Source organism: Dromiciops gliroides, chromosome 3 (genome assembly GCF_019393635.1).
Source record: "Dromiciops gliroides isolate mDroGli1 chromosome 3, mDroGli1.pri, whole genome shotgun sequence".
Taxonomy (NCBI): Eukaryota; Metazoa; Chordata; class Mammalia; order Microbiotheria; family Microbiotheriidae; genus Dromiciops; species Dromiciops gliroides.
The window spans coordinates 522,873,228-522,898,890 of NC_057863.1; the positions used below are offsets into that span (position 1 = coordinate 522,873,228).

Sequence of the window (25,663 nt, forward strand, 5' to 3'; positions counted from 1 at the left end):
ACCTTATTGTCTAGTTCAACTGCAAAAAGGAGATAAATATTAGCACCAAATTCTCAGGGTGCTGTGAGGATCAAATAAGATAATATTTGTTTTCTTCTACTTTTACATTCTTTTGGTTCAGCTTTACTGCTTCCCGATGTCTCATTGAGTTATTAGCTTCCATCTGCCCAATCTGATTCTTTTTTTTTTTTAGTGATGCAATTGGGGTTAAGTGACTTGCCCAGGGTCACACAGCTAGTAAGTGTTAAGTGTCTGAGGCCGGATTTGAACTCAGATATTCCTGACTCCAGGGCCGGTGCTCTATCCACTGCGCCATCTAGCTGCCCCCCCAATCTGATTCTTAAGGAATTCTTTTCCCCAGTCAGCTTTTGCACCTCCTTTTCCATTTGTCTAGTTGTGTTTTTAAGGAGTTATTTTCTTTTTCCACGCTATCGACTCTTTCTCTCTTACATAACTCTCATTTCTTTTCCAAATTTTTCCTCTACCTCTCTTATTTGATTTATAAAATCCTTTTTGAGCTCTTTCAAGAGGGCTTTTTGGTCTGGAAAACAATTTCCCTTCCCCTATGAGGCTTCTAATGTAGGCATTTTGACATTGTTGTCCTCTTCTGAGTTTGTGTTTTGATCTTCCCTGTCACCATAGTAGTTTTCTATGGTGAAGGTTCTTTTCTGTTTCTTATTCATACTTTAGCCTATTTCATGCCTTTTAAAGTTTACCTTTGCTTGAAGGGTGCAGTGTACATGGTCCCAAGCTTCTTTTGCTGGGGGGCAGGGACTTGATCCCTGGCTTTCTGCTCTGAGGTCTCAGTAGCTTGCAGCTTTCTCAATGGATTGGGGTGGCCCAACCTAGTTGCACCTGTTGTGTAGTGGATGCCTCAGCTGGAAGATTGCCTTCTGCATTAAAGGTGGGAGCCTCACAACTGGCCTTTTATGCCACTAGCTTGCTGAGCTAGGATTGAGGGTCCTCAGAAGCTGATCTATGCTGTGACTAAGGACCTTCTGTTGGCTTGCCCAGACACCCTCTATGCTGAGCTGTGATCCCCTTTTACCCAAGTGAGACAGACCTTTCCTGAAGTCCTTCTAGGTTATCTTAAGCGGGAAGATTGTTTCACTCTGTCTTTTTGTAGGTTCTGTAGCTCCAGAATCAGTTTAGAGTCTTAATTTAATATTGTTTCCAAGGGAAATTTGGGAGGGCTCAGGCAACTTCCTGTCTTCTCTCCACCATCTTCAAGATAATATTTGTAAAGTGCTTAGCACAGTGCCTAGAACATGGTAAGCACTATATAAATGCATCATCATCATCATCTGCAGCAGCATTAGTATGACCTTTTTGCTGTCTTGTCAGAAAATCTCTTTCTCAGGTAGTCATTAGGGAGCAAGAAACTTATCTACCAACTTTAACAATTAATTAACCAGCATAATAGTAGAAAAGTTCCAGTTCAGAGGATTCCAGTTCTAGAGTTGAAGGCAAGCATCTGAGAAGGAATCACTGTTGATGAAAAAGGAGAGAGGTGTATTTTTTTTCCTTTCCACCTACCACCCAACTGACCAGGTCATAAGAGAAACTGTATGAGTCAGTAGAAGACAGCTTATCGGGGGCGGCTAGGTGGCGCAGTGGATAAAGCACCGGCCCTGGATTCAGGAGTACCTGAGTTCAAATCCGGCCTCAGACACTTGACACTTACTAGCTGTGTGACCCTGGGCAAGTCACTTAACCCCCATTGCCCTGCAAAAAAAAAAAAAAAGAAGAAGACAGCTTATCTTTGTAGGATCAGAATGAATGGACCAGTAGAAGAAAACACTTCAAGCCAAAAGCAATAGAAAACCAAGGAAAGCCAGCTTCAGAAAGTGTGATCCCTAGTGGTAGAGATAAGTGCCAGCTATGGACTTTACAAAGTAATTAACACATAGATCCCAGGAGACACCTATGCCTAAGGGGTATTTCATAAGGGAGAAAAGAACTTTGAGTTACCAGGAATTTTATTTCCCTACTTTATGATCAACGTCTTGTCAACTGCCTTGATGCCTGGTCTAGAAACAATGCCCTGAGGTATTAAATGTATGTTTTAATTCTTTCATCTTTGGAACTCCTGGTTTAGTGCCTTACTGGTCAGATTAGTGAAGCCATCCTGAGGCCAACTATTGCAGGCAGGTGTCAGTCAGGCTTTACTACCTGAACATCATCCTGCCAGTTGCTTTTCCAAGTATGAATTTCCCACCCCCAGGCCCCATTTTAGTTCTGGAACTATAATCAAATCAATACTACCATCATTCATAGAAAGGTTGTGTCAATCTAGTCTGTCCATCTGTATGTATGTGCGTGTGTGTGTGTATATATATATATATATATATACACATATACATACATATATATGTATTATTACATGCATATATATGTAAACACACATATATACATGTGTGTATATGTGTGTGATTTGGTTTGGACATACATATAGGTACATGCATATGTGTGTATACATATACTTCTATGTATCTATAGATAGCTAGATATAGATATAGATTGTATCATATTTAGTACTCAGTGTTTCATTTTAGGAATAACACTGATGAGCTAGAAAGGAGAACCACCAGCAGAATGCCCTGTGAGAATGGGTTGAAGGAGCTGAGAAGAAGAGAAAATGTGGCTACCCATAAATATTTGAAGGATTTTCATATTTAGAAGAGGGAATGTATTAATTTTGCTTGGCCTCAGAAAGCAGAACTAGGACCAATCATTAGAAGTACCAAGGTAGATTATTACTTTATAGAAGAAAAAATTCCTAATAATTAGCATTATCCATAAGTGCAATAAGCTGCCTCAGGAAGAAATCTTTTCATCTCCAGGAGAAAATGAGTCTAGTGACTTCTTGTTAGGGATTTTGTAGAGAGGGAAGGAATGAGTTGAACTAGATGGCTTCTAATGTCCTTTCTACTTCTAAGATTCTATGGATTCCATAAAGATACATAAGCACTAGCAAGTGATAAAAATCCTGTTTCCACCCCAAGAAGGAAGAGCTACCTCATGGTGGTTGGTGACTCTTTGCTCAGAGGTATGAAAGCAGCCACATGTAGACATGACATGACTAATTAGAAGGTGTGTTGTCTTTTTGTAGGATATATCTAAGATGTGATGGAGCTCCTGCCAATGCTTGTCCAACCCATCAATGTCTACTCATTTCTGCTGACTCATGAGGGACTTATGATATAATATAAAACTTGGGTTTTATTATTGGTGACTTTGGAGACCTGGATGGGAAAAGAGATAGTATAGTCATCTCTTTTAGCCATTGAAAGTTGTTACTTTAAAAGAGAAAAACTCACATAAAACTATGAAAACTAGATACTGCAAAGAACAACAGCTATGACATAAAAAGAAGAATCAGAGTAAAGGAGGCAAATACTAATACTTCAGAGAATAGAGTAAGAAAGATCAGATAAAATATTTATGACTTTTGAAGTCCATATGCTAATTCATAGTAATGGGAAATTAAGAAAATAAACTTGAAACTTTAACAGTTGAATATAATTTTGTAGATATCACAGATTTGGTGGAATGGAACTACTAATATGACAATAAAAATGTATATTTTATTTTTTAAAGAAAATAAGAAGGGGCAGCCAGGTGGCGCAGTGGATAAAGCACCGGCCCTGGATTCAGGAGTTCATGAGTTCAAATCTGGCCTCAGGCACTTGACACTTACTAGCTGTGTGACCCTGGGCAAGTCACTTAACCCCCATTGCCCCACCAAAAAAAGAAAGAAAGAAAGAAAATAAGAAAAGATTTAATTGAAAGAGAAAGCTATTTCCCCAATTGATAAAAGGCAAATGATATGAACAAATAGTTTCCCTAAGGAGAATTGAAAACTATTATCCACCATAAGGAAGATTAGTATAAATCACTAATAATAAAGGAAACACAAACTTTTAAAACCTGAGACTTCATCTGACACTGCAAATTGAGAGATTGACATAAATGGTAGTAGTGAATTTTGCAGGGATATAAAAAGGAAACACTAATACACTGTTGGATATATAGACTTGGGAATCATCTTCATAGAGAAGATAACTGAACCCCATGGAGCTGATGAGATCTCCAAGCAAGGTGGTATAGAGTAAAAAGAAAATAGAGTCCAGATAAGAGTTTTGTGGAAAACTCATGGTTAATGGGCATGACATGGATAAAGAATGAGCAATGAAGATTGAGAAGGATCAGTTGAATAGGAGGAGAATCAGAAGAGAGCAATGTCATGAAAACCTAGAGAAGAAGAACATTTAAGAGGAGACAGTGCTCCCAACTGCCTCTCTACAAAATATCTTGTGAATATAATAAATCTTCATTTCAAATAAGGCATTTCACCAAGTGTTTTGGAATACTCATGTCACTTCCTTGCCCAATAAACACTAATGGCTCCCTATCATCCCTAGGATCAAATACAAACTCTTCTGTTTCTAATGTAAAGTCCTCCATGATCCAACACCAAACTATCTTTCTAGACTTATTCCTTCTTATTTCCCTTTATAAACACTACAATCCAATCAAACTAAATTTCTGCTTTTTCTTAATATAGCATTCCACATACCATGTCCATGCCTTTGCAAAGCTGTCCTCTATGTCTAGAACATATTCTTTCCTCACCTCCACCTCTCAAAAACACTATTTAAAAAATAGAAATTTACATTAAAAATCAGCTCTAATGCTGCCTCCTACATAAGACCTTTCTTGATCCCTCCTCCCCAGCTTTGAGTGCCTCTCCACTAAAATTAATTTTTAATTATATATATGGATAAGAAAATCCAAGAAGCATTTATTAAAAATTTACAGTAAGGCGGCTAGGTGGCGCAGTGGATAAAGCACCGGCCCTGGATTCAGGAGTTCCTGAGTTCAAATACGGCCTCAGACACTTGACACTTACTAGCTGTGTGACCCTGGGCAAGTCACTTAACCCCACTTGCCACACACACACACACACACACACACACAATTTACTGTGTGCCAGGCACTGTACTAAGCTCCGCGAATGCAAATATAAGGGAAAAAATATTGATAGTCCCTGACCTCAAGGAGCTTACATTCTAATGCGGAAACATAATACACAAAAGGAGGCCTGGAAGGGGAAATGGAATGGGAAGGGGGAAGGGAGGCCTTTTGCTATTTAGTTATAGGCTATAGGAAAAGAAAAAGTAAACAAAACCATTTGTTATTGAATATAATTGTTAGTGCTTTCTTCTTTGTGCCTAGATTGAATATATTACATCACTAAAGTCTTGAACGGAAGATTTAGTTTAGATAAGTCTCTTGGGTAATCTCATTCAGAGAACTAGGAGTGGGTTTGACCTAGTTTATCACCAGATTTTCCTAATAAGAATTTTTTAATTTTAAAAAATAGATAATTTGGCATTTGTACCAGTGTGATCCTTTAAAAGGTTCAGGAGACATAAACTCTGGGTAATTTAATCATTTTATTAGTAACTCCAGCATTTTAATAAAAGGATGGTTATTTGGCCATGTCTTTCTTAAATCAAAGATAATCATGGGGGAAGGGAGGAGGGGTTTTCACAACTTATATGTCTTTTTGGAAGAGGCATGTTCCCCAGAATGGCAATCAACTCTGATTGGTTAACAATTAATGAAAGAGTGAATATTTACATTGAGGGACTGAACCTGAAATTTTATGATGTCATGTATTTCTTAAATTAACCCCAGCCTTGGGCAATCTATTGAAAAAAATGTATCACCACCCAAACACAATAACTACCTCACCTAAGTGGGATCTGAACAAGTAAATTAGTCCAATTAGTTATCATCAATGTCCTACAAGAGACTGAACTTTTAAAATTAGGACTTTAATAAAAGGGGGAAACTCTGGATCTTCCCAAATCATTGGTTATCAATAATTATTTCTCTCACTGGCAAGCTAAGGATTCTTGATTGACATTTTTATCCTTGTAATCCAAATATACATGCATTTTCGTTTCAATGTTGTTATAGTCCAGTACCATCATCAACCAAAACATTTCATAAAAAGCAAATAACAATCTGAAAATTAGTAGAAAGAACACTGGATTTTGAGTCAGAAACCTTACTATCTGTCTTTGGGCAAATTATTTTACCTCTCTGGATCTCAGTTTACTTTTCTGTAACATTAGTATGTTGCCCACAATAGATGATCTCTAAAGTCCCAAAGAAGAGTAATAGGGGGCAGCTAGGTGGTGTAGTAGATAAAGCACCGGCTCTAGATTCAGGAGTACCTGAGTTCAAATCCAGCCTCAGACACTTGACACTTACTAGCTGTGTGACCCTGGGCAAGTCACTTAACCCCCATTGCTCTGCCAAAAAAAAAAAAAGAGTAATAAAAATAATAGCTAGCACTCATATGATGCTTTAAGGTCAAAGTCAATATTTCAGTTCAAGAAAGAATGTCCCACCAATGACATAGTACTTATAGTAACAAAGTGTTTCCTATAGCAGTCATTTAATTATTAATTCCTGAAGTTCTTAATAACAAAAAGCATTGAACTTAAAATCTGAAGTCCTAGGTTCAATATTAGCTAACCTTAGCCAAGTTACTTAGCTTCAGAATCTGTAGAATGTGTAGAACTAAATGATTTGTAAGATTCCTACCAGTTCCAATATTTGATATGCTTCTTTGCATCCAGTGGGGAATGGATCACCTCATAAAGGAATGGACTCCTGTCTTTGAATACATTAAAGCTAAGGCTTGGAACCATTTGTCAAAGATGTAATAGAAGCACTTTTTAATTGGAAAGGAAAGTTAGACTAAAAGATTCTCGTGGGGAGCAGCCAGGTGGTAGAGTGGATAAAGTACCAGCCTTGGATTCAGGAGGACCTGAGCTCAAATCCAGCCCAAGACACTTGACACTTATTAGCTGTGTGACCCTGGGCAAGTCACTTAACCCTCATTGCCCCACCAAAAAAAAAAAAAAGAAAGAAAGAAATTAAGGTGACATAAAAAAACTAAACGTAACAATAAAAACATTTTTAAAAAAAGATTCTCGTGGACCTTTCTATATCTAAGATTCTATGATAATATGATCTAACAATTTATCTACAAAGTAGTGGATGCATTTCGAATAATCCCATGAATTTTATTTGTGTGAATATGTATATCATATAACATTTATAAAATATCATATTTTATACATATCACATCTATATAATATCATATTTGCCTAAGTGAAAAGAGCATAATGGCAGCTCAGAAAATTTTATTATATAATTATCACTAATCCCAACAGTTAGTCATATATTTGCCTTTTATTAAATTATCCTCCCTATCATTAACTATATTGATTATCCCTCATTAGTATTTTGTTCTTGTAAAAGTGGACTATGACTACTTAAACAACACTAGTGTTTCTTTAAAGGGACACTCAGTGATCTGGTCAATAAAGTGACCATCTAAGGCAGACCTTCCTCCCTTTGATTAGCTTGGCTTAAATACAGATGAGAGGCAAAGAGATAGAATGTTTAGAATGAATTCAAAGAAAGTCCCAGGATTTAAATCTATTTATTTATCCATTTAAGTATTTATCAGGGGATATATCTATCTATACATATAATAGATAGATTGATAGATGATAGATAGATGGATGAATGGATGATAGATAGATTGATATAGACTATATGTGTGTGTATATATGCACTTACATGTATATAGAGAGATACATATATATATATATTATGTATATATATATATATATATTTCCATCTAGAAAAGGAGAGAGATAAATACAGACAGAGATAGATGGAGAAACAAAGAGACAGAAACAGAGAATCGAACATCCTTCCAAGTCAGCTGTAAGTCATAGTAAGGGAATCTGAATTTTTATCTACTTTTTTTTACAATTTGAATGGTGAGTATAGATTTTAAATTTTTGAAATCTCTTTGAAATTGCTGTGGATTTGTGTTGGTGTCTTTCTAATACTCAAGGGCTTGATATAATTAATGTGCATGAATCAGAACATTTGTATATCTTCACATCGATAGGAAGAACATAATCTCAGAAAGACTAAAATGACAACCTAAAAGACAATGAGAAGATGAATAGTAGGTATAAGCAGACAGCAGTACTTTATAATCAGAGAAGATCCTACATGAGTGATTTATGGGAAAACATGGACAAGTCTCACACAAGCTAAGAAGGTGTGGATTGGGTCATGATTTGCTTCAGAGGAAGAAGAACCCCCATACTTAGGAAGTTATTCAAGTATAGTATGCAAGGAAACTATCTTTATCAAACCATTACTGCATCAACTACAACCCAAAAAAACAATCACAAGATGCTCATGGCTAAGTGCCTGGGTTTCTTCCTAATCATTTCCCTAAGCATTTTTTCATCCAAAATCCAAGAATTTCATCCCCATAAAATATAAAGGCAGGTGTGAGAGAAAGTTACTCATCAGCTGCAGTCTTCACCCATGTGTTTTGATTTTTACAGACCTACTTGTGTGTGAGAGTTTGAAAACCATGGTGATATATATTATATGATAAACAGATAAGTCAACAAAACATTCACCAGGAAAGTATGAGCCACCTTTAATGCCTATTTGTGTGTCATCCCTAAAGGTATGTCTTTCAGTAGCCTATAAATTGAGTGAGCAATTAAAGGGACTTAATCATGCAACAGCAATTAAAGTGCCCCAAGGCTTACATTTCAATGTAATGAAATTCAGCAACCAAAAAATTACTATCTTTCCATCCAGAAAGGTCTTTAGATAACAGTGATATCTTTAAGTGATATGATAACAGCTAGCATTTATATAGAACTTTATTGCAAAGTACCTTACAATATTATCTCATTTTATCCTTATAAGAGACCTAAGAGGTAGGTGCTATTATTCCCATTTTGCAAATAAGGAAGATAATGTGTTTCTTATGGGATATATTTTTTTTAATTTAATTTTTTTTGGTAAGGCAATTGCCCAGGGTCATATAGCTAGTAAGAGTTAAGTGTCTGAGGTCGAATTTGAACTCAGGTACTCCTGAATCCAGGGCTGGTGCTCTATCCACTACGCCACCTAGCTGCCCCTCTTATGGGACATTAACTCAGACTGGTCAAAGAAATTATCTATGATGGTTAAGTAACATAGCTATTTTCTTCTTATATTGCTTCTTCCCACCTAACCACACTTGTCAAAAGTCTGAAAAAAACATTGTTCTTTAAGAGATCCACCTTACATATGGAGAATCCATTATTGATTAACAGACCTTCACTACTGACCTCACCAAGCTTCTCACTATCAGGTTTTGTGTTAACTTTTATAGAATCCAAATGACTTTCAGCCTGGAAGGACTTTAGAGGCTATCTAGCCAACCCCCCATTTTGCAGATGACACATATGACAGATGCATATGTACACATATGTTCCTTTATGTGTATATTTGAGAAAAACCTGAGTTTTTGAAACAATTAGTAGCAAATGTTACTACTTAGTAACATTACTTACAGTAATAGAGTACATTGTACATACAAATTTCTCCAATTTCCTATTTAATTACCTTTTAAAAAGTAATTAAGAGAAATTATATAAAATTTTTAGTAATTAAATACTTATTTTAAAAGTTCTTGAGGGGGCAACTAGGTGACACTTATTAGCTGTGTGACCCTGGGCAAGTCACTTAACCCTCATTGTCCGGCCAAAAAGAAAAAAAGTTCTTGAATATGCATTTGTCATATTTCAAGGCTTCATCTATGTCCATAATCCAATTCCCAGCACATTTTGATCTAAATACTAACCAGTCTAACTCCATTTAGCTTCCTAGAATAGTTGAGATGGCTTGCCTAGGGTAATATGTACAGAGATATACTGTGTAACCATGGAAAAGTCACTTAACCTCAGTTTCCCCCAGGCAGTTCTCTAGGATTGATCTACCAACCTATAGATGTGTCATGATCTAAGTAGGCGATGAGAGTTCCCATACCAGGAATTCCTTGCAAAACACACACACATACACACACACACACACACAAATTTTCTCCTGTATCCTTCACACAGTTCTATGTACTTCGATATTTCAATAATGTTTTAATTGTTGTTGCCCCTAAGTCTTTGTTCTTTTAAAAAAATATTTATTGCATAATTATTACATGCAATATGCCATGCTAGATGCTCAAAAAGATACAAAGAATAAGACTCAGTTACCTTATGTTCTCATAGAGCTCAGTTTGTAAGGAAAATATAAGTAGCTTTTAATTTGGTGAAAATGGGTATGTAGTGTCTGTAGGATGGTGAGGAGACTAATCAGATTGGACCAGAGGTTACAAATTAAGAAACAATGAAAAATGATTTGGATTGGTGGGATAGGCCATTTTAAGTAAGGCTGAAAGTCAGGTCAAAAAGTTCATATTTGGGGGTAGCTAGGTGGTGCAGTGGATAGAGCACCAGCCCTGGAGTCAGGAGGACCTGAGTTCAAATCCGACCTCAGACACTCAACATTTACTAGCTGTGTGACCCTGGGCAAGTCACTTAGCCCCAATTGCCTCACTAAAAAAAAAAAGTTCATATTTCATTTGTAGGAACTAAAGACTCAGTGAAAGTTTCTAGGAAGGGAGTTATATGATGAAGACAATATTTAAAGAAATTTGCTCCTTTCATAGTATGCAAGATGAATTAAATGGGGAAGATAATGATATCAGGGAAACCAGCTTATTGTAATAGCCAAGACATGAGGTAATGAGAGTCATGATTCAAGTGGTGGCAGAGGGATAGAGAGAACAGTACAAATGCAAGAATCAATTCATAAGGAAAAAAATAGACAAAACTTAGTGGAAAAAGTAAAGGTGAAGGGGTGATAAGTCAAAGAGAATAATGGCTGAAATATGTGTGTGTGTATGTAATATATATACACACATATATATACATACATATAAATTATATATGTATGTACATGTGTGTGTATATATGTATATATATATACACATATAAAATCTTAAGATCTACAAGATTCTTTACTTACATTAACCAATTCTACTCTCATAAGAGGGCAGCTAGGTTGTGGGGTGTATAGAGTACCATACCTAGAGTCAGGAAGACTCATCTTCCTGAGTTCAAATATGGCCTCTAGATACTTTTTACTGTGTGACCCTGGATAAGTCACTTAACCCTGTTTGCCTCAGTTTCCTCAACTGTAAAATGATCTGGAGAAGAAAATGGCAAACCACTCCAGTATCTTTGCCAAGAAAAACCTTAGCAGGGTCATGAAGAGTCAGAAACAACTGAACAACAATCCTTATAAGAGTGACCATGGGTCACATTGCTAGTTAGTGATGAAGACAGTATTTGTAACCGGGTGTCTCCTAAATCCAGGTCCAGTACTCTTTCTACTACACCAGGCTAACTCCCAAAATGACTTCATATTTTTAAGCCTACTGACATAGACAGGAATAGTTGGGAAGGTGAGCTAGTTTCCACAGGAAAAGTGATAAACTTGGTTTGAGGGAAACTAAGTTTGAGGATGAAATATTCCAATGAAAACATTCAGTTAGAAACTCAATGAGTTTGATGGAAAAGGACTCAGATAAAGAGACAGGATAATATATATGGAGCTGTAAATCATTGGCATAAAAGCAATTCTATAACTGAAGCTATGAAAAGATATATAGCATGAAGAGAGAAGACAAAGGACTGAGTCTTGGGGAATACCAGTCAGGGGACAAGAAAGAAGCCAAGAGGGGCAGCTAGGTGGTACAGTGGATAGAGCACCGACCCTTGGAGTCAGGAGTACCTGAGTTCAAATCCGGCCTCAGACACTTAACACTTACTAGCTGTGTGACCCTGGGCAAGTCACTTAACCCCAATTGCCTCACTAAAAAAAAAAAAAGAAAGAAAGAAGCCAAGAAGGAAATAAAGAAGAGGTGGTCAAAGAGTAGGAGGTGAATCAGAATAACTAAGTTCCATGGAAACCAAGAGAGGACAGAGTTTCAGGAAAAGGAGGTGGTAAGTGGTGTCTAGTATGGGTGAAACGAGGTCAAGGAGAATGAGGAATGGGGGAAGAGATCTGGCAATAAAGAGGTCATCCAAGTTTCAGTAGAGTACTGGGGGCAAAAGCTACATTACAGGGGATTGATAGATTTTTGTAGTTGGTTTCCTAAGAAAAATCTTAGGATAGTCTCAATGTCCTTAATTTAAAATGACAAAAAGGAAAACTGCTCTGCACCTACAAGATATCCTGGAACATTCTTTATGTTTCAGAATAAGCTGTTGCATTTTGCAATTATAACCAAAGACCACATGAGACATTTCTTTCAAAACCCCCATGGTTGGGAAAATCATGGAAGGTCTTAGAATCCCAGTGAAATGTTTTCAGAAGCATTTTCTACTTCCATTTCTTGCTTATTCGGAAGAATATTTTCAGCCAGCTTTTTTGTGTTGTGTGCATTCTGTCATTGCAACAAGAAAAAAAGCAGCTGGTTTCTTCCTTCCTGCTTATGGTTTTGCTTTTTAGTGTCTTAGAGCTGAAATGGCACAACATGCCAGCTATATAAACATTGTAATAATTATTATTATTACAACAACTCCAATTTTTAGAAAATATTGAAAATTTCCTCATAGGATCATAGAGCCAGAGATGCAAAAGACCTCAGAAGCCAGCTAGTTCAGGTCCCTCATTTTGTAGGAAAGGAAAGGAAAAACTGTGAGTTAAAGAAGGTGATGGAAATGGGAAAGCAATGAGCACATTCTGAGAATCATAGTTAAATCAGTTTGCTTGGCATGTATGAAGGAAACTTGAAAGGGAATAGAAAGGGATAAAACTAAAAAGGAATTTAGGGCCCAGATAAGGAAACTGAGGTCTGGGGAGGCTAAGTAATTTCCCCAATGTCATGAAGGTAGTTGATTCATTCTAAAATGCCCACAAATCATCAGAATTATTTAGCAATATCCAACCCTATTTTCCAAGTCTCTCTTTCAATAAATCAAATAGCTAACCATCTCCAAAAGTCATGAAAATGTAAGTTCATAAGATTATAATTGAAAGGAGGAAGGCAACTCTGAGATCATATAGGGGTCCAACCCCTTCCTTTCACAGATAGAGTAACTGAGACCCAGGGTGGTTGAGTGATTGTCACACATCAATCTTGGTATTCAGATGTGAAGAGTCAGTATTAGGAATTCCAGGAGGAAAGGTGATAGGCAAGCTGTAACTAAGGTGGTACGAATGGGGCTTTAACTCAGGCACTAAAATTTAGAGGGTCCTTCAGTAATACAGAAATAATTAAGTATTAGTTAGTAACAGAATAATTTATCAAAATAGAAAACTACCTCTCCCTAACCCTAGGTGGTCAACTTTCCAACAGTAGCCTTCTAGTAACCCTTCCCACCTCCAGGGCCTCTTCCTTTAACTGGTGAATTCGTCTCCTCTGAACCTCCATTTAAGGAAACACTCATACTCTTTGAACAAAGACCAGCTCTCATTGCCCCAGACCACTTCCCTATCTTTCCTCACCTGTGCCTTCTCCTTTTATGTATTGCCTTTCCCCCACTAGAATGTGAGCACTTTGGGGTCAAATACTGTCTTTCTTTTTGTTTGTGTTTGTGTTCTAGTAGCTTAATACAGTGTCTGGCACTGTGAGCACTTAATAATGACTCTATCTACCTATTTGTCTGACCAGGACTTTCCCACCTCATCACCTTTAACTAAATTTTTATTGAAAAGTTGACCAGATATTTCATACCACTTGTCCAGGGTATTTGATTGTGTTGCTTTTCTCAGGTAAAATCATTGCCCTCCCTCTCTAAACAGAGTGAGGCCCACTAACAATGACATCATGGTTCCTCCCTGATATTTACATTAGCATGTGGTCCAAAAAGCAGGTTTAACACAAGATGGGAAGGCAGGGACTCTGTAAGGACTGCATTTCTCCATATACATAGTTACATGGCTTAGATTACTTTGTTAATTTCCTTTTGGAGTGGGTTTGAATGATTCTTTGGAAGGAGCAGAGATGTGGAGAGGAAGGATATTTTCCCAGACTGCTTAGTGTAAACCCAGATGGAGTGAAAATTACAGGAAGGAGCAAGGGAAACTCCAGTCCTGGGTGCCTAAATAGGCAATAGCTAATGTCTTCCTGTTTACAAAGGAGGGAATCAGCCTCAGTGTTCCTGATACATCTGTGAATCACAGAAACATAAAGTAGAATAGGTCTTATTCATCATTTAGTCCATCCTCACCCTACCCACTCCACCCCCCAGGCTGATACCCGAATGCCCTCTACAGCATCTCTGACAATTGGTTGTTCAATAGGAGACAGGGGACTAACTGTATCTTTTTTCAGTAATATCTGAAGGAAAGAGTTTGAACTAATATAGCCAGTCAGCCTCCCGTGAGCAAAAGGAGCAGATTCCCAAATAGAAAAGATTATCAGATAAGAGAATTGAGGATTCATTTTTCTTTGACAAAACATTTGGATATGTATGTTGACGTGTATACCTAAAAATCACCAGTTGCCTCCTCTCGTAGGTGTTCATCAAAGAATATTTTCTGTAGGATCCCATTTCAAAATTAATTAAAATACAATTAATTTTGAAAATTTAACCCCTGTGAATTTCAGTTCCTTCATCTACCTAATGTGGAGAAAGAGAAGGTAGGAATAAATCTTTTCTTAAGTTCCTTTCGGGTCTCACATTCTTGGAACCCCTGAGCTAAATGGATGAATATAAGTGCCACAGATCACTAATTATGCTTTTTTTTTCTTTTGCATTTCAATAGACATTTTTTTGGAGGCAATCTGGGTTAAATGATTTGCCCAGGGTGACAGAGTTAGTAAGTGTCTGAGGTCAGATTTGGACTTGTGTCCTCCTGCCTCCAGGGCCAGTGCTCTGTCCACTGCACCACCAAGCTGCCCTGGGCTTTTCTGTATTTAAGAGTCAGGAGTCAGATAAATAAAACATGCTTCTTTGGGGGAGCAAAATGCTGGAATATTAAGATAAATCACCTCTGAAACGAAATGTTAACCTTGCATACTACTATCATGTCTTTCCTGCTGCAAGTTCCATCATCAGTTATCAACATATGCTTCTTGCTCTTTCTTTCACAGGCATAAGGCTTATCTCCCCAACTAGACTGTAGAAACCACCCCTTATACTTCTGTGCCCTCTGAAGAGCCTAGTGCAGAGTCCGGTACATAACAGATGCTAAATACTTGAAATAATGCGATTTTTGAATTAGATTTTTAAAAGGGATAGGGAACTTTAGAAATCATCTTATTTCAAGCTCCTCATATTGCAGATGAGGAAAGTGAGTCTCAGAGATGTTAAGTGAGCTATTGGTGGAATGATAAGTATAGAGTCACAGGAAAAAGGGAATGTAATATGACTTAAGACTAGAGATTTGGACTAGAGTGGAAGGGACTCCCTGCTATTATTGCCAAAATTTTGATGACATTTCTAGTTTATTAAACTGTGCAAATGTCACACACTGTTAACCTCAGTTCCTACATCCTAACAACACATCAAAAGTCTCATATTAATGAAGCAACTTCCTTCAAGAGTGGGTAAGTGATTCACTCCTACAGAGGTCACTGTATTTGCTTTTACTCAACACTAGGATGAGGCAAAGTCACTTGTTTTTAGTTCCTCTAATTCTGACCATTTCCCCCCAAAAATCCTTTCTTTCATATACAAATTAACTAGTTCTTCTGATAAAATCAAAATAAATTTTCACAGGCTCAGTGATGCAGTCTCTCTTGACACTAGAGAGGACACAATTCTATTGATTCAGCCCTTTGTCTTCATTACCCACTGAAAGTTAAGATTGAGAAAACCAAGAAGGTTCTTTGAAAGAAGGGTCACAGGTCTCACTTTGCAGCAGCTCTTTTAGCTATTCCAGAAATATACAGACAATGCAGTAATTTTTTAAATAAACTTTTTATTTAAAGTTTTGATCTCCAAATTCTATCCCTCCTTCCCTTGCTCCCCTTCCCCCTCCCAGAGGCAGTAAATATTCAGATATCGGTTATACCTGTGCAATTATGTAAAATGTTACCACATTAATCATTTTGTGTAAGAAGACTCAAAAGAAAAAAATTAAAGAAAGTAAGTGAAAAATAACATGCTTCAGTCTGTGTTCAATCAATATCAGTTCTTTCTTTGGAGGTGGATAACAAGCTTCATCGACCCTTTGGGATTGTCTTTAGATCACTGTACTGCTGAGAATGGTGAAGTCATTCACAATTCTTCATCAAACAATATTGCTGTCACTGTGTACAACATTCTCCTGGTTCTGTTCACTTCACTATTCATTAGTCCATATAAGTCTTTCCAGACCTTTCTGAAACCATCCTGCTCATCATTTCTTATAACACAGTAATATTCCATCACCATTATATACCACAGTTTGTATAGCCATTCCCCAATTGATTGGCATTCCTTTGATTTACAATTCTTAGCCACCACAAAAAGAGCTGCTATAAATATTTTTGTACAAATAGGTCTTTTTTCTCTTTTAGGGATTGTCTCTGGGATATAAACCTAGCAGTGGGCATATTCCAAATTGCTCTCCAGAATGATTAGATTAGTTCACAACTCCAACAGTGGATTAGTGCCCCAATTACCCCACATCCCCTCCAATATCCAACTTTTTATTATTATTGTTATTATTATTATTATTATATCAATTATACAACATATATTATATATCATTTTATTTATATTAGACACTCTTATAGGTATGAGATTGTACCTCAGTTGTTTTTATTTGCATTTCTATGATCAATAGTGATTTAGAGCAATTTTTCATATAACTACAGATAGCTTTGATTTCTTTGTCTGAAAACTACCTGTTCATATCCTTTGACCATTTATCAGTTGGAGAATAACTTCTGTTTCTAAATTTGACTCAGTTCTCTATATATTTGAGAAATTGAGTTATTATCAGAGATACTTGTTGCAAAAATTCTTTCCCAATTTTCTGTTTTCCTTATTATTTTGGTTGCATTGGTTTTGTTTGTGCAAAAGCTTTTTAATTTTATATAATCAAAATTATCTATTTTTGTCTTCTTTGATCTTAAATTCTTCTCCTGTCCATAAATCTGACAGGTAAACTATTCCATGCTCTCTTACTTTGCTTATATGTATAAATTGTGTACCCATTTTGACCTTATTTTAGCATATGATATGAAATATTGGTCTATACCTAGTTTCTGCCATACTGTTTTCTAGTTTTCCCAGAAGTTTTTGTCAAATAATGAGTTTTCTTTCCAAAAGCTTGGATCTTTGGGTTTATCATATACCAGATTATTATAGTCATTTACTATAATGTAATTCATGCCTAATCTATTCCACTGATCTACTACTCTATTTTTTTAGCTAGTACCAGATTGTTTTGTTAATTACTGCTTTATAATACAGTTTGAGATCTGGTACTGTTAGACCACCTTCTTTTGCATTTTTTTCATTGATTCCTTTGATATCCTTGAGATTTTGTTCTTTCAGATGAATTTTGTTATTGTTTTTTCTACATCTTTAAAATAACTTTTTGATAGTTTGATTGGCACAAAATAAATGGATTAACTTAGGTACAATTGTAATTTTTATTATATTGGCTCAGCCTACCCATGAGCAATTAATAATTTTCCAATTGTTTAGATATGACTTTATTTGTGTAAGAAGTGTTTTATAGTTGTGTTCATATAGTTCCTGGGTTTGTCTTGGTAGGTAGATTCCCAAATATTTAATATTGTCTACAGTTATTTTAAATGAATTTTTTTTCTATCTCTTACTGCTGGACTTTGTTGGTGAGAATATAGAAATGCTGATTTATGTGGGTTTATTTTGTATCCTGCAACTTTGCTAAAGGCGTTAATAATTTCAAGCAGTTTTTTAGTTAATTCTCTAGGATTTTCTAAGTATAACATCATGTCATCTGCAGAGTAATAATTTTGTTTCCTCATTGCCTATTCTAATTCATTTCTTTTTCTTCTCTTATTGCTATTGCTAACATTCCTAGTACAATATTAAATTATAGCAGTAACAATGGGCATCCTTGCTTCACACCGATTGTATTCAGAAAGCTTCTAGCTTAACCCCATTATAGATAAGGCTTGCTGATGGTTTTAGATAGATACTGCTTATCATTTTAAGGTAAGTTCCATTTATTCCTATACTCTCTCGGGTTTTTAACAGGAATGGGTAATGTATTTTGGCAAAAGCTTTTTCTACATCTCTTGAGATAATCATGAGTTCTGGTGGTTGTGTCAGAAATGTGGAACAAAACTAGGCCAGGAGTGAAACCCTTATGGTATTTGTGGTGGGCAAAAACTGAAATGACTGATGAAACAAAGGTTTGATTTTATGAGCATATCAGTTTGGCAAGCAAAGTATGCCAATTGCTTTACAAAGCAGTACCAGACTTCCTCTGCTTAGGCCTGGACCCCAAATAGAGAGAAGACAGACTTTTATACATTAAAAATAATTAATAAAATAAGGCCAATTAATTAAAATAAAACAATGCAACATTATATAATCTAATTGGATGAAACATTAGGAACTTTCCAAATTGGAGTGGGGGTGGGAGGGAAGAAAGAATGAATAGGTGCAACCTGAAATCAGAAAAGGAGGCATTCCATTCCCCCAAAGTATCTGAAAATAATCAAAGGAGCATATGACATATGGGTTGCTTGAGATGTACAATTGTGAGAAAAGTCCTTGCATCAGTCTTTGTGTCTCATTGGGCTTCTAGTCAACATAACCCAGGTCTTTAATTAGAGTCTCTAAGGAGAAGGTAGAGGTGGTCCAGTTTCTCAGCCACACAGGCTAGGTTCTAACAGTGCATTAAGATTTTCTCCCAATTCCCACATTTGAATAAATTTTCTCTTAAGACAGAAGTTGGACTAGACCCATAACTGAATAGAAAGAGAACTGAGCTAGCTCCACAACTGAATCACAAGATGGAGTCAGTGTGGTTCACTTCATTCCCACAATTAATCACTTGCTGTCCTAATCTCATCAATTCTCTCACCTGTCAATAAAGACCACTCTAGAGATTGATTTTGAACCAATAATCAATTTTCTTTCGTCTAATTGCCCAATTAGTTGTAAATCAACCTAACTGTACTATCATCTGACCCACATCTTCCAAATTTTTTCACAAGGATATCATGAGAGATTCTGCCAAATGTTTTGCTTCAGTCTAAATATACCATGTCCACAATATTTCTTTGATCAAAGAAGCTGTGATGTACTAGAAAATATTGCTGGATTTGTAGTTAGGAGTCCTAAATTTAAATCCCGCTTCTATATGACTTTGGGCAAATATATTCACTTCTCTGAGTCTCATTCTTATCATCTATAAGATGAGTGGGTTAAACTAAATGATCTCTCAGATTCCTTCCAACTCTAAATTTATCACCAGGGCTAGTGACTTGGCTAAAGAATGAAATGAAGTTAGTGTGGACTAATTTTTTCATAGTGAACTCCTCCTGGCTCCTAATAATTACTGCTTCCCTTTCTAAATGCCTTCTAATTTTAATTTTTTTTTTATTTTATTTTTTTAGTGAGGCAATTGGGGTTAAATGACTTGCCCAGGGTCACACAGCTAGTAAGTGTTAAGTGTCTGAAGCCGAATTTAAACTCAGGTACTCCTGACTCCAGGGCCGGTGCTCTATCCACTGCACCACCTAGCTGCCCCTTCTAAATGCCTTCTATCCATTCTAGAATTTTGCCTGGTCATGCATGTGAAGCTCCTCAGTCTACAGTTTGAAGAATTCATCTTCTTAAAAAAATTAAAAACTCAGGACATTTGTGGACTAGTCCTATGTTCTAGTCTTAACACATCTCCTCCTATTGTCTACCTGGGATCTCCTCACACTGGAACAGCTTACTAGCTTGCTAAGCAACCTGCTTGCCCCAAAATATCCCTCCCTAAGGCCTTCCTCCTTTTGTCCATTGGAGAATCCCTCATGGATCCTTCATTTTGTGAAAGGGGCTAGGCTGCCCTGCCTTCATTCACCTCCTGGCCTCATTCCTGGTTTTCTGGACTTCAAAACTGTGCCCTGCAATGGGCACCTTCACCTCCCACCCCCCAACTTCTACTCATCAGCTCCCTTTCGAGTACTGTCTTTGCCCATGAGAATATAAGCTTCTTAAGGATGGGGACTGTCTCATTTTTCTTGTTTTGTATCCCCATTATTTAACACAGTGCCCGGCACACGATAAACAATTAAGTCTTATTTCCTTCCTTCTTTCCTTCATTTCTTTTTTTTTTTTTTCACCTTTTAATGGGGGGTAATCAGGGGAATATCTTTCCCTTAACCTACTCAAATAAGACTTGCTGCAGTCACCACAAGAAGCATATGAGAGAATGGGTCCCTTTAGGCTCCAGTCCTGCACGTGAGAGTTCCCAATTACCTCCATTATAATCTCATTCAGCTTGAGTTTCCATTTTCTTAGTCAGACATTAACACTCTTCACTCTTACTATCCCTTCTTCTAGCTTTATACTGAGAACTACAAAATTTACTGAGAACTGATTCCCCACCCAGTCCCCTCTTTCCCAGGCAAATGAATTGCCTGGGGCTGCCTGTCTTTGTTATTTCCAGACTCTAGGTGGACTTATGGACCTTCCCCCAAGCAACTTGTCCCCTCCTAACTCCTATACTTAATTTAGGAGCAGTTCTATTATTTCTTTTGTCGAAGGTTCATTTACATTAATTAGCTATATGTCACTCTGGAGCAATCTTTTGGTTCCCTTTTTGTTCTGTTACCCCATTAAAAACCCTGTCCTCCATTCCCATCTTTGGGTATTCCTAGCTTCTGAGCTTTGCCACAAGTTACAGTTCCTCTGCCCTGATTTAAGACCTTATTTCTCCTATATTGATTGTTTCCTTAATTTCCAGGCTAACAATACTAATTTTGATGGTGACTTTTGTGACCAGAAATTGGCCAGTTAACCTGTAGCGGGTGTGGTGGGACATGACACTCCAACTTGAGACCCCAACCCCTAAGAAATCCTTAAATTTTGGACATTAAAAACCAACAGTCCATAAGTGAAAAATAGCTCTGCCTCCCACCTCAGGAATGTGGTGTGGCCAAGCAGAACAGCAAGAATTGAGTCCACTCCTGAAGCTGGGGGGGGGGGGAGGGCTTACAAGGAGACCTGAAAAAATATGAACTTAGAACAAAATGGGAAGAGGTAGTGTGAGAAATGGGTAGTTGTCTCCTCTCAATGTGGATATAACAGTCAGTCATACTTCCCTGACCTGTTTGTAGGACAAAGGTCTCAGATCCCCTCCTCCCCCTCAGGTTAGCAAGGTCACATGGTTCAAGGAGCCCTGGTCTCAATTAGGTCCTCTCCAGAGTTCTATCCATATAAGGAAGTATAAGGTCCACTCCTGAGTTATGCCCATACAAGGAAGGTGGGGGGAATACTGCGTTCTGATTAGCTAGTTTTTGCGCGTAGATTGTAACCCCGACCAGTGATGAAAAAGGGGAAGGTCCATTCGCGTTTTGGACTAGGGTATAAAACAGGGTCTGTGAGCCCCCTTTCTGGGCACCCACTAGCTGCACACTAGGGTGCCTCCTTCTCATGAGAAGAAAATAAAGCCTTTGTCACCTCGCTGCTGAGTTCCTGAGAATTATTGAGAAGAGGATGAATTTTTCCCTCACAGGTAGACCTGGAGTTAGGACTCACCATGTGTGCCATACCACATGTCCCAGCTTCAGTGTAATTGAATAAAGTCAATTTCACTGTTTCTCTTTTCTTTGTTCCATCAGAGCACAGATCTTTACAAGTTCTAAAACATGCCAAACTTTTCTTTCTATCCTTGGAGAGGTGGGGGTGGGGCGGGGCTTGCTATTGACAAACACAATACAATTTACTAAGAACTGACAGATCCTCACCTGTTCTCCATTCCCAAACCAATGAATTGCCTGGGGCAGACCAGACTTTTTTTTTCCTCTTCCTTCCTTCTTTCCTTCCTTCCTTCCCTCCCTCCCTAGGGTCACACAGCTAGTTAAGTGTCAAGTGTCTGAGGTGGGATTTGAACTCAGGTCCTCCTGAATCCAGGGCCGGTGCTCTATCCACTGCGCCACCTAGCTCCCCTGACCAGACTTTTTAAATTCAAGAGTTTGATTATTTTGTAGATCTCCCAAACTCTTCCCCTCCAGAGATTCCTAAGCTTTCTTTTTGTACTTTTGCTTATTATTTAAAACTGTGAAACTGTGAGAAACTTACTTTTCCCAAGAGCAGTCTCACAGTTCTCTCTGTTTTGGTACCCCATATAAACCTTGTCCCCAATTTCCATCTTTAGACAGTTTTAGCATCAGCTATGAAATGTTTCATGTTATAACTCCTCTGCCCCTATTAAAGATCTTCATTCTGTAATGGTGAGAAAGGGGGTATGGGTTGGTGGGAGTTGGGGTTCTTGGGAATTCCTCTTTAAAGAATTATACCCTCTTGCACACAAAAGTAGTCAGAATAAGGTGATAGTTTATTTAGGAGCAAGGGAAGGGAAGAGTGGGGGGAGGGAAACCATCAAAGAAATCCTTGGACTTTCAGGGGGAGATTGGCATAAAGCACATGGCTCAGAGGTACCAAATCTCCTGGAATAGGAGACTGGAAGGTATTTTTATAGAGGACTGATGGGGGTGGACCATCTGCCTGTGAAAAGTTCCTCTAGTGAGAGAGGACCATCCCCCACTGGTGGTAGCTGGGGGAATTGGGTGAGGAGTTGAGGGCCATCCCCCACTGGTAGTGACTAGAGGAATTGGGTGAGGGGTGGCTCCGGATCCCTCTTCAGAACACAAAGGCCGAAGCCACACCCAAATTTATCTCCCCAGGGTAAGGGAGACCAGAATGAAGGGTAGGAATCCCAAGCTAGCTCAGTCTGATTTGGTTCAGCTTATCTCTCTAGGTGTTATCTGTCCTCTGGTTTAGTTTCTCAAGGAGAAGCTTCCTTGATGTGCCCCAGAGAACTTCTGGGGTGCTCTGCACCCCATGACATTCCTCACTTCTCTATATATAAGGAAAGGGGATGAAGATTCTTCTGAAACTGCTTCATGCTGACCAGGGGTCGAAGAAATCACGGAGCAAGGGAGGGGGAGGGGAGAGAAGTGGAGAAGGCCTGGAGTGCGCGAAGCTGTGAGGGGCCCAGAGTCCAGAGGCAACACGTAGGCACAATGGGTATCTGCCATGAATCCTTGAGCCTAGATGGAACAGACTTAAACAAAATAATTAAAACTGAAGAGAGCAAAAAAACCGAAAAACGAAAAGGGACTTTATCAGATCAGGAGTCAAGTGGGACCTTTTTGCACAACAGGGTGTGGCCTGCTTTACCGGAGTTAAGTAATCAAATCAAGCCTAATTCTGTGATAGGCAGTGTCTGTCTACATTTAGGGTCCCTTTATCCCATCCCCACTTAGTGCCTTGATTGCATGCTAGGACCTGAACCAGAGAGTAAGACAGAGGTCCCCCCCAAACCATTCCTAGGCTTGCCTCCTATGTCCAGCTTGGCCATAGGCCTGACATGATGCTGATCAGGAGAGCAAGCTGCAGAGCCGATCTCTTGGGTGCTGCCGTGAGGACAAAGAGGTAGGAGAGCTGACCTCACCTTCGTGCGGCATCCCCCACTTCTGTGTCCCGGTTTACTGCAGCTGCCAGAATCTCAGCCAGCTGGAGTTCTGCTGGTAGCAGATGTGGTGATGGCTGCTGCTATTATAGAAGCTTGGTCTATGGAGCGGGCACGAGCCATCTTTTCTCTCTCTTTGGCTACGGCAAGGTCCCTGTTATTAAAAATCTTAAAAGCAATATCAAGGAGTTGTGAGGATGGGATCTGGGGACCCCAGTCTAACTTCTGGAGCTCTCTCCTAATGTCAGGAGCAGACTGGCTGATAAAATGAATATTGAGGACAGTTATTCCTACATCTCTTTGGGGGTCTAGGTTGGTATATTTCTTCAGAGAGTCTGCTAAGTGACTCATGAAGACAGCAGAATTTTCATCAGACCCCTGTGTTATTTCCCTCACCTTTCCATAATTGACTTGTTTCTTAACCCCCCTTTTCTCATTCCCTCAACTAGGCAGGTGACCATGTGATTTCTACGAGCCCTGTCTTCCCTGTTATCATAGTTCCATCTCGGTTCTATGACTGGGACAGCTGTAAATCCAGGGACCCCAACCCAATTTCCAACCTGTGAGCGTTCATCCCCAACTTGTACCACCAGGTCCCAAATCTGTTTTTTCTCGTCAGGGGTACAACAGCTGGCAAGAATAATTTGCAAATCAGTTCAGGAAAGGTCAAACTCCAGAGTCACAGACTTAAAGTCATCTATGAACTTTGTGGGGTTCTCTGAGTAATTCCCCAATTTCTCTTTAGTCTGAGATAACCTGCTTATAGAAAAAGGGGCATGCCTTAATGTTGTGCCCTTCCCAATGGGAAATTCCCTTAATGGAAGCAGGGAAGCAATGGGAGACTCTGGTAAGGACCTGGGTTGGGGAGATAGCTCAGGTGGAGACAGAGGATTGGGCGCAGGGCCCAGTGGGGGAGGGGTGACAGCCTTTGGCTGTGGAGTAGGTGGAGAAGGGGAAACAGTCTTTGGCTGCAGCATGGGTGGAGATGGGGAAAGGGAGATAGCCCTAGGTGACTGCAGATTAGGTAAAGCAGATGGGGTCGGCTGCTGAATGAAAAAAGCAGGAGAAATGGAAACATATTGGAGTTCCCCCAGATTGTAAATGGGGTAGAGCAGGATAGAAGGAGACTGATATCCACTCCCCGTGTGGCACAGGGAATTGGTTCTGAGATCAGCTGGTGGGCAAGGAGAGGTCTCAGTCATAGAGTGATATGACTGTGGTTGACCCACAGGTACAGAAGCAGGCGGAGAAGGAGTGGAATGAGAAACAGGTAGGGAATGAGTTTGAGGAGGAGGGGAGGCTGAGGTCTCAGAGTGGGTGCCTGAAGGGTTAGCTAATTGCTTGGACTTGCAGTGATTCCTAACCGACAAGGGGACCTCATCCTTTCCCTTTGACTTCTGGTTTAAACTCATAAAAGCCGATACGTATGGAATCTCTGTCCATCTCCCTTCACGCTTGCAAAACTTGTCCAATTGCAAGATGGTATTATAATTAAGGGTGCCGTGTACAGGCCAATTTCCTTCACTTCCTAGAGGATAATGTGGCCATAAATTGTTACAAAAATGTATCATACATCTCTTTCTCAGGTTTTTAAGTTCCAATTTAGTCCAATCTCTTAGGATGCACCCCAGAGGTGAATTTTTCGGAACACTCTCTTTCTGTCCCATAACTACTGTCTAAGGAGAATAGTCTGAACCAAGAGCAGAGAGCTGGTAAGGGATAGACACATACGTATAAATGTTCTTACCCAGAAACGTGTAGTCTGAGGGTCTGAGCGTGGTTCGGACTTCTAGGAGTCCTAGGCTGTTCTCTGCTGTCATGCAGACTCCAACCATCTCTACCTCTCTGTGACTCAAACGGAGGTTGAGTCCGGTGGGAGAGAGAGAAGAGAAACCCAGAAGGTAGGGCCTTACCTCCAGGTTGTGTACCAAGCGTGGTCCAGACGTCTGGTTGAGCTTTCGGCGAGGGAGGGAGACTCAGGCTGCCCTCCGCTGTCGAGTGGGAAAGCTGACCTCTCTCTACCTCTCTGTGACTCAAACGGGAGGTTGAGTCAGGCGGGAGAGGGAGAAAGGAAACCCAGAAG

General features: G+C 38.8%; 1 protein-coding gene across 1 annotated transcript in view; it reads right to left on the reverse strand.

The window, feature by feature from the left end:
• The window catches only part of LOC122747884 (collagenase 3-like), a 71,802-nt gene extending 46,387 nt beyond the window's left edge, over positions 1-25,415 (reverse strand). The window contains 1 exon segment of the mRNA XM_043993679.1: positions 25,328-25,415. Within this exon segment, the coding sequence (XP_043849614.1) occupies positions 25,328-25,415 (88 nt within the window).
• Positions 25,416-25,663: the final 248 nt, after the last annotated feature.